Raw genomic sequence first — 13,995 nt, 5'->3', positions numbered from 1 at the left:
GTTTCCTCCTGGCTCGATTATATCAAATAGACTCTTCCATTTACCACCAAGAGTTTTCCCAGGGGAGGGGGTAGAATCTAGTCTTATGTGTGTATCAACACATACACTTACCAGACAAGGTTCCAGCTTCAATTAAAAAAAAAAAAAACCTACTTAAAAACTAACTCGGGCAAGAAGAAATCCAAGTCACAGTACTCAGCCTCGATGATCTGCCACTCCAGCCTCTAGCCCTCTGACGCTGTCACCACGTGACTTCCATTCACTACTGGATACAATTAGAAGGGAAAGGCTCCACTGATATCTGGGAAGTGATAAAACAGAAAAACTGAAAACTGAGAACTCCAGCCTCCCTCAATCAGTCAGCAGAGCAGAGATGTGAGGGCCAAGAGCAAACTCAAGTTTTCAGATCTTCGTAACTGGGACAATTTTCAGCGTTCACTTGATTAGCAGAAGCTCTGGAAAGGCCAGGATACTCAAAACTACCACTATCAAATGACCAGAGGCAAAGGATCAAACCCGCTGAACCTTCGGGTTACACCCTGAATCTTCGGGTTACACCCTTTGTTCTGACACTACTTAATGATAATTAGACCATGTAAAAAGGAAAGTAACTTTTATAAATTCCTCTTTATACAAACCTGAACTTAAGTCTAAAACATCTGGGAATTCACAATCCTCTAGTTTAAATGAAGTAAGTGGCAAGTACATACAATGACATTGGGAATAATTCAGGAGAGTCAGTCACTTTTAACATACATTATAGGCTTAATAAAATTTCAGTTTGATTTCCTAATCCTTCTATTATATAATATTGCATAATAATAATGAATAGTCATAAATAAACAGCTTCACGCATCACAAGAATCTAAATTAATAATTACGTTTAGAAAATTTTGACTGCTAAGAACTGTGTCCTAATTCTGCAAAATATCATGATCCATAGAGGATTTATGGCCTCATATCCATGGAGGAGAACTCTTAGTTAACCAAGAGAATCAATGACTCAGCATACAGATTTCTTCTTAATCTCTTAACATTCCTAGTATGTGAAAGACAAAAACCATAATTTATTTTTTGATCAACTATTTTAAATACAGAGAAAACAGAATAACATAGCAGGTCTATGAACTTGCTATCCAGATTTAATGACTATCAACATTTGATATATTTGAGATTTTTAAGGACGTAATAAACATTGTAAATGTAAACCACAGCCTTTTTCTAGTTCTGTGATTCAGGCTTCTCACAAGTCTCTATCTCCCCCTTCAAACACTCCCAGCTTTCTCACACCCCAGTTCTCACTCCTTTGTTTCACAGACCCATCTTCGTCTATTATTTCACAGAAAAACTTCTTGAAGAATCTATACTTCTGATTTCCTCTCCCTCTTATTTATTCTCTAACCTACTAATAAAGCTAGGTTTCTGTTTACTGGACTCCTATTCAATTCCAAAACCTCATAAATCCAAGGTTATTTTTTGGACTTCATATTACTTGACCTCTTTAGCAACTTCTGACTGAGGCTCACAGGGCTGGGTGTCACCCAGGCTGAAGATCCTCAGAACTGCCAACTATCACTGTTAGACAATGGAGATCTGTTGTTTTGACTGTGCAGGCCCAGAAGGCCGGAGGAAACTGCATGTGTGGAGGACAGGAAACCAGTACCTAAAGGGAGAGAAGTGGCGGCAGAAGGAAGATTTGCTTTCAACTACCACTTCAGCAAAAGGGCAGAATTAGAGACCAAGAATCATAGTTATAAAAACTCTAGAACACCCCAAATTCACCAAAAGATATATGTGCATTCTCTTCTATTTTCACAGACAAAAAGACTAAAGGATAAACACCAAAATGCTAACAATTAAATTTCTGGATGTTAAGACTATAGTTAGCTTTAATTTTCTTCTTCAAAATAATACACATTTTGTCAATTCTGTACAATGAACATGTATTTTTTTAATAAGAAAAAGGCTGCTTTCTTAAAAAATAGCAAACGTCTGAATGCCTGTTTTCCGGGGTAACAAAGATGGGTGTTGCCATGGAGATGTAGCTCCACAAAGCACTTGTGAGGAGAAAACCCCAGGGAGCAAGTGGGTGTCGGGAACTTGAAAGAGGAAAGAAAAGCAGGCTGGGTGCATGGGTGTCTTGGGAAAATAGAGGCCTCAAAGGAGCCAGTCTGGCCGGAGACAACCCAGGAGGTGCCTGGCGCTCCCGAGGGCTCTCCAGGCAGCCATCTGGTCCTTTCTATTCTCCCTTCAGGATACTGCAGGAGTCTCCACTGCTCGCACCCCACATCACCATGATGCCACTCAAATGGTGTCCACCCCCGCCCCCTGACCCGCTCCCAGCTCGCTGACGTCCCCATCCAACCCGCACACAGTCACTGGTGTCTTAAACACAGTGAACACTGGAAAACGTCTCAGGAACATTTAGAACACAGGATGGTCTACGCTCCCAAATGTTTACCACCGTCTGCTTACCCTGACCAGCTCAACTTCCCAGGCCAGACAAGCGGCTCCACTTGGCCTCAACGCCTGCAGCTCCCACCCCCATCCTCTGCCTTTGTGCCTCTGTACATTCTTCCCTGGCCTAGAATATGCTTCCCTCTCCTCCACCCGTCAACCTCTACTCACGCTTTGTGTCCAGCTCAAAAGTAAAATCCTCTACAAAGCACTCCTGGTCAACTGGCTGCTCCCCCTCTGCACGCCTCAATCAATCCTATGTAGCATCTCACAGTACTTCATTTTTTTTTTTTTAACATCTTTATTGGACTATAATTGCTTTACAATGTTGTGTTAGTTTCCGCTGTACAACAAAGTGAATCAGCTATATGTATACATATACCCCATATCCCCTCCCTCTTGCATCCCCCTCTCACCCCACAATACTTCTTACACAGCGAGAATTACCCCTCAAACACCTCTACCCCACTAAACCGTGAGATGTCAAGGCCAGGAGATACATACCCCACACATCTAGAATAGCGCCTAGATACAGGAAGGATTCAGTAAGTATTTGATGAACTAAATAAATATGATTGTTTTTACTACATATTTTTATAGATACCTAGAAATAAAGTTAAGAGCTGAAAAACAAACACTAACTCATATCGGTGGTCTCTAAATGAAACTAATTCAGTCTAAGACCTAACTAAAAAGAAAGTAAAGATTAAACCAAATATACACTGGACAAATGGCAAGATTTCTGCCATCTTTATAGCTAAGAATATAAAACTACTGAATATTTCAATGTGGAATTACTGACCTTCTCGAATAATAAATTGAGGATTATATACTATGGAGGGGGTTTTGTTTTTCCTTTACATAGTGTCTGTTACAATGCAAAAGTAATTCAAAAACGTATCTTCTCTTCGAAGTCAAATCAGTAAGAATGGCTGATAACCGGGGAATAGGGGAAACTTAAGACCAACTGCAAGAAAACAGAATCTGCACACAATTCTCATTCCCATACAGGCTAATTTTCATTGGTGCCTGCCTGTTGCCTGCATTAAGTTTACCTGAGCTAAAGTGGGGATTGAATTTTGACCAGTCTGCATCTGCATGTGAGCAGATTCGCTCTCTGCCACAGAATCTGGTATACTTCCATCCTGCTGAGAGTCAATTGTTTCCATGGTCATTTGTCTGGAAAGACAATAAAAAGGAAGAAGTATTAAGGCCCTATCTGAAATACCTGTTTTCACTTGGCTTTCTGATTGATTTTCATTTCTATCATCCAATTGTACTACTTTATATTTTCAAGAAAGAGACTCAGTGGCAGAGTCCTAACTCTCCAAACTTAAAGGCACCTTCTCTGCTCACTGGGTATGAACATTACCAAGGGAGCACTACAAAATGTTCCATGGAATTAGTTTATTTAAAAAAATTTTTAATCTTATAATAAAGCCTCCTTGATAATTATTTTAAGCCCTCTAGCATAAATTAGTGATAAAGTTAGGTTTTATATTTTACATGAAGCTTAAATATTCTATGACTCTCACGGCCTAATAAACCTGCTTTACATTATGATGTAATATGAAAGAACTTCCACACTGTCTAAATTAAATGTGTTACGATATAAAGATGTGTCTGCTTTGTCAGCACTAAGTAGTTTCTAATAAATAAGCCTGTTAAACTGAATCACTCAGAGTTGACCACTTGTCTTGCAGCTCTCCCTTTACTTAAAGAGGAGAATCTAATTTTTCCAGGAAAAACTTATGCAATAATATTTTTGCCTATAATTTCAATTTAAGTTAATGATTTCTATACAGACTCTTTCTAGATAGATGGTAAACCATATTATAATGTTACCCTACTACTAGAAAATATAAAATACAAACAAAATAAGCAAAATCAAATTTTAAAAACTTATAGGAACTACTCCCTGCTATTGTACATCTTTTCAGTTGTCAATAATATAGTGTGTTTTTTTCACCTTAGTAGTCTAAATATATATCCAAAAAGTATGCAGGTAACTTAGAACTTTGAATTGAAATGTCCAGATCTTTTTTCCCAGATTTAATTAGTAACCAGATCCTACAGATCCTTCATCTACTTAATACCTTCTTTTGCATTTCAACAAACATTACCTGAATCCAAGTCTTCTGTTCTCAAAGCTGTCTACTACAGTCTATACTACACCTAGAATTACTTCTCCCTATTCAGACATTTTAATACTTACAACTGAACATGACAATTCAGAGCAATTATAAAAATAAAAATCTAGAGTCTACTATGAAAAAATGTCTTTCCCTCAACATTCCCCAATTCCTTTATCTCTTTTCTTATTATTTCCCAGCATGGACTCTCCAATTCTAGGTAAGTAGAGGCCATCTCCCTGCAAAAACTGCCAATTCCTGGGGTTCTACTTTTGCTGTGAGCAGTTCCCAAAGAGAATACCTAGAACATTCAATTCTGCAGGATATGAAAAGGTATTATCTGAGAAAAGAGTGTAAGGGGGAAACGCTTAGTTAGAGTTTGAAATATCTGGGATTAAAAGGGTTTCTTTGCTGCAGAACTTTCTCAGAAGCTTGAATATTTCAGTGTGACTTGAGAAGGGTGGAGGGTGCAGATCCAATAGGCAGCATTTTCCAAAAGTATCTGACTCCCCTAGACCCTCTTCCCACAAAGCAAGTCCTAGCAGAAGTGTTTTTGGAAGAACTTGAGAAATGTTGTCTTATGCTATTTCTTACACCATTATTAAAAGCTCTCTTTAGGCTCTGCCAAGAACTTGAGTCTCCACTCAAACATTACACGCTGAAAGGCCTTCCCCACTTCAGAAACATTCCTTTAGCACCATCTACAATACATGACAGGCCCTGAGAATACAAAAGTTAAGTCACAATCCTTGCCCTGAAGGAAATCATTCACCACTTGGGCCTTGGTTTCTCAAAGTATTGTCCTCGCACAACCTGTATCAGAATTAACAAATATACTTGTAAAGACAAAAAAAAGGCAGATTCCCAGACTCAACCCCAAATCTACTGATTCAAACTTTCTGAGGGGTCTGATTTTTTATATCCTAGAGATTCTGACATATATTAAAATTTGAGAAAAACTTAGCTTATTGGTAAATTCTATCAGTTAGACCAGTAATGAACACTTAAATTGTGTGAAGGATGTTATGTACGAAATGCTTTGGAAAACACAGGAAGGAATGTTGAAGTCGGCCTGAGGATGGGGCCGTATGAGTTGTATACTGAAGGATGAGAAGCATTTCACCAGGTAGAAAAGGACAGGAGGACCATGAGAGGAAGGAAAATACGGAGCATGTCTGGAAAACAGAGTAGCCGACTGTAGCAGGGAATCTGGTGAGGCGTGGGGGAGCCCTCGGGGAGCCTATCTACATCTAGGGGGGAAGAGGCAGAGCAGACAGGTGGAAATATGGCCAGAAAGGCTGTGGGGAACCAGATTAAGAACTGCTTTTAATACTCTGGAGAGAAGAAATGTCCACGCCACTCAGATGCTCCTCTACTCTAGGTCCTTCAGCATCTATACTGTACAACGTTTCAACTATTTGATATCTTAGAATTCAGTCAAGAACGAGACAATAACCAACAGTTACCTGTTAACAGGCAAAACAAATGGCCCAAAGTTCGTAAACTGAAACTTCTAAAATGAGGAGTACCTAGTTGGTACTCTAAATCCATTCAATTTAATTTTAAATACAATTCTCATTTATCTGGTTTCTAAACATACTGGATATAAGAAGTGACAGCTGGAAATAGGGTAAGGGGAGGAGAAAATATACAGAATATAATAAACAGGTCAAGAATTCCAAGTGTGACTGTGGGTGGGAATGTAAGTTGGTGCAGCCATCTTGAGAACAGCATGGAGGGTCCTCAGAACACTCAAAAGAGAGCTGCCACACGACCCAGCAATCCCTCTACTGGGTGTATATCCAACCCCCCGCACTAATTCGAAAAGACACATGCACCCCAATGTTCAGAGCAGCACTGTTTACAACTGCCAAGATATGGAAGCAACCTAAGTGCCCATCAACAGATGAGTGGCTAAACAAGATGTGGTCTATATACACAGGGTAATACTACTCAGCCATAAAAAATGGAATTTTGCCATTTGCAATAACATGGATGGACTTGGAGGGTATTATGTTAAGTGAAATCAGTCAGACAGAGAAAGACAAATACTCCATGATATCACTTATATGTGGAATCTAAAAAATACAACAAATTAGTGAATATAACAAAAAAGAAACAGACTCACAGATATATTGAACAAACTAGTGGTTACCAGTGGGAAGAGGGAAGGGGGAGGGACAGCACAGGGGTAGGGGATTAAGAGGTACAAACTATTAGGTACAAAATAAGCTACAATGATATACTGTACAACACAAGAAATATAGCCAATATTTTATAATAAGTAAAAATGGAGTAGAACCTTTAAAGATTGTGAATCACTATATTTGTACACCTGTAACTTATATAATATTGTACATCAACTATACTTTAATAAAATTTTTAAAAATTATTTTAAAAAAAAGGAATTCCAAGTGTGTAACAATTTGGGCCCATACAGGGTAAAGTCTCCTAGTTCTTTATATTCAGGAAATTGAAGAATTTATGAGTTAAAATTCAATAACTGATATTTACAATAACTATCCTGAGTCATTAAGAAAGAAAATAATTATACTTTGTATAATTTAAGGAAAGAGGAGTATACATAATAGAATTTAGGAAGACTCCCACCAAAAAAAGCACTAATGCTTAAAAAGGTAAACTTAAGCTATTCAGGAGTTGTTTTTTGAGATATAATGAAAGACTTCATAAGTTATTAAACATTTCAAAATGTTTTACACATGAAAGTGTTTTATACACACTATTTCATGCACTCACGTTCACTGTTCTCTTTTTTTCCTGGGTATTCCCCAGAGTTCAATCCTTTGCCCTTTTACTTTTTTCAGTCTACATACTATGGCTTCCTCAATCCTGTATGCATTTGATTCCCAAATCTGTATTTGTGCTTCCCCCTCCTAGTGAGCATCTTAACCTGGAGTCTTCACAGACACCTATCCCTTCCCTTATATTCCTTCTTTCAGTCAAGAGTATCACTATCCATTCAAGCTCCAAAGTTAGAATCATGTGTCCGTGAGTCAGTACCACACCAACTACCCAAAAACCCATATAGCTAAATACCAGCCAGATCAGGATGCCATGAGGCCCTGAGCCTCCTAGTGAAGAAAGGCAGAAATGGAAGGTTAGCAGCACCACCCTCCCCCCCTCCCCCCGTTCATCCTCCCTGCCACACTTGGCATCATCCACTAACCTCCTATCCCAGCACTGGACCAAGCAGCTGCACTGCTGCACCTCACAACTGCACTGCTGCACCTCACGACTGCTACCATCCACTCACACATCACAGTAAGGTCCCCTGTAAGCCATGACGAAACTGCAATGCCCCTTCACCTATGCCAGAATCATATCCATTAACATCTCACATTCTGGTTTCCCCAGCCACTGTCAAAGATACAAGCTCCTCCCACATTTCATTTTCACTCTCATAACCAGTGCTTCCTTTCCCCCCATAAGACAGTTGCTCGCTCCTGTTCTCCTCCGAAGCCTTTGCAATGTGCTGTCTGGAACTCCCAAAGCACCCCACACCCCCGCTCAAGAGGGAGCTGTTTGTCTTCCCACACTGAATCAAGATCCCAATGTTGACTTGGCATCCTCACTGATCCCCACTATTTCCCAGCTGTGCTTCCTCTGCTCCTTCATAAAGACTCTTGTCCACGGAGCCTCAGGGTAATTGGGTGTACCATCCTATACTACTCATCCATGTGATAATCATCAGTTTCTACTTTCAAGGATTGACACTGAAGACTTTGGCACCTGACTTAAAAAAGCTTTCCTCTCCACCATTCTGTGTTATGTTCCACCCTCAAAACAAAGGACCTATCCCTCACCCTGATGCCTCAGTTTAATGACTTTCTTCCCTCCCCTACAACCTTCTACTTGAGGGGCTGGCCGTACACTGGACCTTGTCAGTGTCCAAAACTGCTCCACCTCTGAAATAATTAATTCTGACATCCCACTCTACCAATATCCTATCCTCCCAGCTCACACCCACCCTCAATTACTCCCATCACACCTGTATTTCCACCACACTGATCTCCAGACCACTACTTTCTCCCTTTCAGTCAGCCTCCTCCTTTCTTCACATCCCGTCCTACTCAGCTTAGAATCCATAGTTTCTCATTTTAACTGTTGTTTCCCAATACCATAAATTCCCTTGTCCCTTTTCCTTCTGTTTTATCTGCTTAGTAAATACCAATCTCAGATAAAACCAATTCTGTCTCCTCTATGCCTGCACCAATGAATAATACTGAACAAAATTAAAAAACAGAATATTATTAAGGCTACTGAATCCAGTTTTCAACCTCAAATAAGCAGCAATCTTACTGCTTCCCTGGAAGCTTACTCTCCCATTCTCTGTTACTGTTTCAAGTCTCCCTCTTCTCAAATCCCTGAGCTCACCTACTATCACATTCCATGTGAGACCTTGCCTCCTGTTTCAGATGAGAACCCCCTCAACTTCCTGCCACCAAATCAACAAATCCACTTACATCTACACCTGCATTTTCCCTTGCTTCCAACTCCCCAGACTTAAATTCCTGTCTGTCCTTGGGATCCCTCTTCATTAGGCTATGGGGGCATTACACTAACAATTACCCTCTGCCCTCCCCAATGGCTTCCTCCTGCCAAGATTTAAGCTTGTTCAAGTCTCCCCAACCACACACACACACACACACACACACACACACACACAACCACTGAACCAGAAGTCATTCTCTAGCTGCTCTCTCAAACCTCTCTTCTTCCTCTCACTGCTAAGCTACTTTAAAGAACTGCCAACACTATCTCCATTTCTTCACCTCCCACCTACTCCCAGACAACCCCAAACTGGCTTCTGCCTCACTAAGACTTCTCTAGTAAGGGTAATCTATCTCAGTCACTGAATCCAATATTCATTTTAAGTCCTATCTTGTTTGATCCCTCAGCAGCACTCAAAACTGCTGACATCTCCCTTCTTGGACTCTATCTTGAGGTCACGATACTGATTTTCTGCTCTCATCTGATTCTCTGACAATTTCTCCACAAGCTCCTTTGCCAATTCCTTCTCCTACTCGGTGTTAACCTTCAACACTGCATTCTTCAGGACTCTGGTTAGCCTTCTGGCCTCACTCTCAAATCTCTCCCCCTGTGTAATATCATCCATTTCTCTAGATTCAAGCACCAGCTTTAAGCTTATGACTCTCAAATCTAGATCTCTGGCCCAGAGGTCTCTCTTGAATTCCAGAATCATATATCCAAGTGCCTATTTAACATCTCCAAATAGATGTCCTGCAGGTACCTCAAACTCAATGGGTCCAAAACTAACTCCTTTTCTTCCTCCACAAACATGTTCCTTCTCTGAGTTTCTTACCTCAGGAAATGGGGCCCCACCTTCCATCCATCTGCTCCAGTGGAAACCTGAGTGTCATCCCTGAAACCCTCTCCCTTTCATTCCCTACAGCATCATCACCAGGTGGGATGATTCTACCTTCTAAAGAACAATTCAGTCCTCTTCTCTGCCACCACTGTCCTGCCAACAGTTATCCTTTTGAAACATATTTCTGCTTAAAACTCTTCAGGAGCTTACTATTGACTACAGGATAAAACTCAAACTTCTCACAATAATCATAACTACAACTACCGTTTGTCAAGTGCTTACCATGTGGTAAATGCCTACTAATTTTCATTCTTAACTATATAAGGGCAATATAGCTAGTTCTTCTTTTAGAGGTGAGGAAAAGGAGACATAAAGAGGTGAAGAATCTGATTTTACCACAAAGGTACTGAGTGGCAAAGCCAGGTTTCGAACTAAGGTCTTTTTCCAAAGTTCATATTCTCAATTACCAAACCAAACTGCCATTCAATTTCTTTCACAATGTGACCTCATTTTATCTTTACAGCCTCATCTCCAGTCACCCCATTCCTTCCCACACTCTGCATTCCAGCCTCCTTATGAGCCATTTTTTGGTCAAATACACATCTTATTCCCCCAGTTCTAATCTTTTATATCTGCTCTTCCCTGTTCCTGGGATGCCCTTCACTCCTTCTCTGTCCAACAGGCACATTTCTACTCGTTCTTCAAAGCATGGCTCAAGGACACCATCTTTCAAAGCCTATTCTAATAGCCTTGGGCACAATTACTCTGTTCGGAGTTCCCGAAGCATCTTGTGCAATCCCCTCCATTTCAGCACTTGTCTAGCATATACCACATCTGTCCACAAAGTACTAGCACAGTGTGTGCAACAGAGACCACATCTTAGATTTCAATGTATTCCCAGCGCCTAGTACAGAATCTACCATGATCGTTAAATAAGCCAATTAATCAACTGTTCTGGAAGACTATGCAACTGTTAGGTGTTACTAAAATGATAAAAATAAGGTTCAGAGAGATTAAGTGACTTTCTACAGAGCACACAACAACCTGCATGATAGAGGGTGAACAAGAGGTCTTGTGACTGTGACCTCAGGGGTCCTTCCACAGCCAGTGCCCTGAGCAGTAGTCCCGTGTAGACACATCTTAAAAAATGCTGTGCTTTTGACTATGCTGCAACTGTTGTCACAATCTTCATTCAGATATGCTTTGTCTTTCCCACTAGGATGTAGAGACTCTAATCTTATCCCATTTTATTCTCCTGGACTGCCTCGTACAGTGCCCAGTACATGTCATTCAGTAAAAGTTTGATACTAAATCAATTTATTTGAAGTTAAAAATCATCTACAGAAGAGTAAGGTCAGCACTACCAATTTACACACCCTGTCATTTTCAACTAAGTTCATTCTGCTGATCTATATCCAACTGTTCTCCAGTACCACCTCCTAAACCCACTAAAAACCAACCCAGGCCAGGACTCAGGGCCAAAGATTCAATTAACATTTAAGTGCTCAACATGGGTCAGGCACTGTACTGGGTATTTTCAAACACTAACTCAGCAGGAAATACAGGACCCAGACCTCAGCTGGAAATGATGTACATCAACACTAACATCTGTAAGTCAGCCTCAGTAGTCCCGATGGAATTTATTTAAAAAGTGTAAGAGAAAGATCCATTTTAATCTTGTATTGTTCACTTACGTACTTTATAGTGAAAATTAAAGAGATGTACATACAATATTTTCCCACAAATCTCACTTTTTGTAACAAATTTTTTTGTAACAAATTTTAATCATAGTTATACTAGTATCAATAACCTATAAATTAATTAATTATGTAATATTTTAACCTTAACAAATCCAAATTAGACAGAAAAAGACCAATTAGGAAATATAAATTACAGAATATTTAAAAATAAAAACATATGAGATAAACAATTAAAAAAACTAAAACAAATTAAAAAGTCCATTAAGCACCATAAGCTAACAGTAAGCAAAATACTGGCAAATATTCAGTTCTACAATTCTAAAGAACAGATAAGGATTTGCTAAAATGGGCATATTTAAACTTATAAACGATTAATGGAAGTAGCAACATTCTTTTCTTATGAAAGCTAAATATTTCTTCTGAAATCTTTTTTATATTATTGGCAAACCATTTTCCTCAACAGAAAAGTAAATGTTATCCCAATATTTTCTGAATATATTGGGATTCAGTTTAATAAATGTTAATTAACTAATGTTTTAAAAGAATAGGATCCATTCAGTAGCACAATTTTCAAAGACTTCCAGGGTGAACTACTTTTAGGGGTGGGGGGTAGAATTGTATTTGTTTGCTTACTCTGTTATTTTCCAGGCCTTTAGTAGAACATCTATGTCATACTGCAAAAACTCCCCAAAATACTGAACTACAACAAACAGTATAGTACTGTCTGTATATGATTTGTATAATATACATTCAAGAAATGAATACAAAGGAATATATCTGTAAAAATGATATTTACAATTATAGAAATATTGAGGTAATTAATGACCAAAGTTATTTCAGCATACCTATGTTTCAAGAACACACAAGATATTTAAATAGAAGAAAAAACCAGAAGAAAAAGGAAAAACATTTTAAAGAAATGCTATCATAAGTACCCAGGAAAGTGTTCTTAAAAGATAGGAACAAAGAAAAGGAATACAGACCAAAAATATCTAAATGAAAAATAAGATAAAGGCAGTTTCCTCATTATAATTAAAGTGTACAATGAACTACTAACTTCTAAAATCTTACTTAGTTGTATCCAATTTGCAAAGACAAATTACACTGCAGAGCAACTATATCTACCCTTGTAAAAATTTTCACCTCTTTTAAAAATAGGATCCAGCAGCAAAAGGAAAAATTATTAAAGTTGTTTCTATTATCTATTTTTAAATAGTTTTACCAAAACTGTCAAAGAAAATTCATTTTCTTTTTGACGCTAGATCCAATTGATGAACCAGAATGTCTCTGATAATAACTAAAAGAAAACCTGAAAAATAATATTTGGATTTCTGTAAAACGCTGGTAGAGACTTCCCTCTGTTTTACAACTTCAGGTACAAGTGTAAGCAGGAAAACGAAAACTCTGTCCACATCCTTAAGTACAATCTCCTTTCTGACTGGAAAGGCCAGCGCTTAGAATGAGCTGCCCGTGAATGTCCACCTATCCTCTGCATTGCCTCACACAGCACATGGTGGAAGAGAAACTCCCTAATTGAGTAGCTGAGCAATTTGGGTACATATTATTGTATTTTTTATTATAATGTGTATATATACATACACACATACACACAAATATGTATGGTACATAGATATACACCATTAATTTGTCCATCATTTTAACTTTAAGCTCTCTAAGTAGAACTTTCAAAAGAATAGAAAAATAATATATCCACCTACCTTAGATTTGTTTTAATATATTTTTTCCTGCCACATTTGCTCATTATTAAGACATTTGTAATCAATGCTTTGCTCCTTCGTTTTCTTCTTTACCCTGCAGTAAAATTATAATGTCGAGTTGGCAGATCGTAAGATTTTATTTTAAAAAAATTAAAATCTCTCAAAACTACACCAGAATACCCCAGAATACGCTAATTTCCATAAAACAAAAAACAGCACAGAAAGGTGAAAACAACTCCGTATTTTTTTCAAACTTACTTCTATTCAATTTCCTTATCTTCTTAGGAAAAAATTCAAAAAAAATTAAATCATGTGCTACTTATCATTTTCCACTGAAGAGAGTGCAGTGCTGCCTAAATCATTTCACACACACTACAAATCGCTCATAAGTATCAGCTCTATTTTAAAATAATAATCACTTAATAAACTGAATGAATCTATCATTTTCTCAAATTTCATTCCACTGAAACAAATTTGTCAACTATTTTTCATTTACCTTAACTTCAAAACTGGGTTTTGTCAAAGAATTTTAACTGCAAACAAAATAGTAACCGTTCCTTTAAAATCTCCTCTGATAGCCTTTAATCCATTAAAAAAGCTGTTTTAGACATTCTAGCAATTAAACCCCTTTTTTTTTT

At 38.4% G+C, this 13,995-nt stretch overlaps 1 protein-coding gene across 17 annotated transcripts in view; it reads right to left on the bottom strand.

Moving 5' to 3' along the window:
* CREM (cAMP responsive element modulator) overlaps positions 1-13,995 on the bottom strand; it is a 66,767-nt gene that overhangs the window by 45,298 nt on the left and 7,474 nt on the right. For 15 of the 17 annotated variants that reach the window (XM_059911699.1, XM_059911712.1, XM_059911731.1 and 12 more), the window contains 2 exons: positions 13,358-13,451; positions 3,513-3,636 (listed from right to left, as the gene is read on the bottom strand). In XM_059911699.1, the coding sequence (XP_059767682.1) occupies positions 3,513-3,636; positions 13,358-13,401 (168 nt within the window). In that variant the 5' untranslated portion in view covers positions 13,402-13,451. Of the gene's footprint in view, positions 1-3,512; positions 3,637-13,357; positions 13,452-13,995 lie in introns of those variants that run through there. The other 2 variants (XM_059911766.1, XM_059911756.1) reach the window with 1 other exon arrangement.

Source organism: Balaenoptera ricei, chromosome 2 (genome assembly GCF_028023285.1).
Source record: "Balaenoptera ricei isolate mBalRic1 chromosome 2, mBalRic1.hap2, whole genome shotgun sequence".
Taxonomy (NCBI): Eukaryota; Metazoa; Chordata; class Mammalia; order Artiodactyla; family Balaenopteridae; genus Balaenoptera; species Balaenoptera ricei.
The sequence above is the reverse complement of the archived record's forward strand: the minus strand, read 5'-3'. Positions and strand labels throughout refer to the sequence as shown.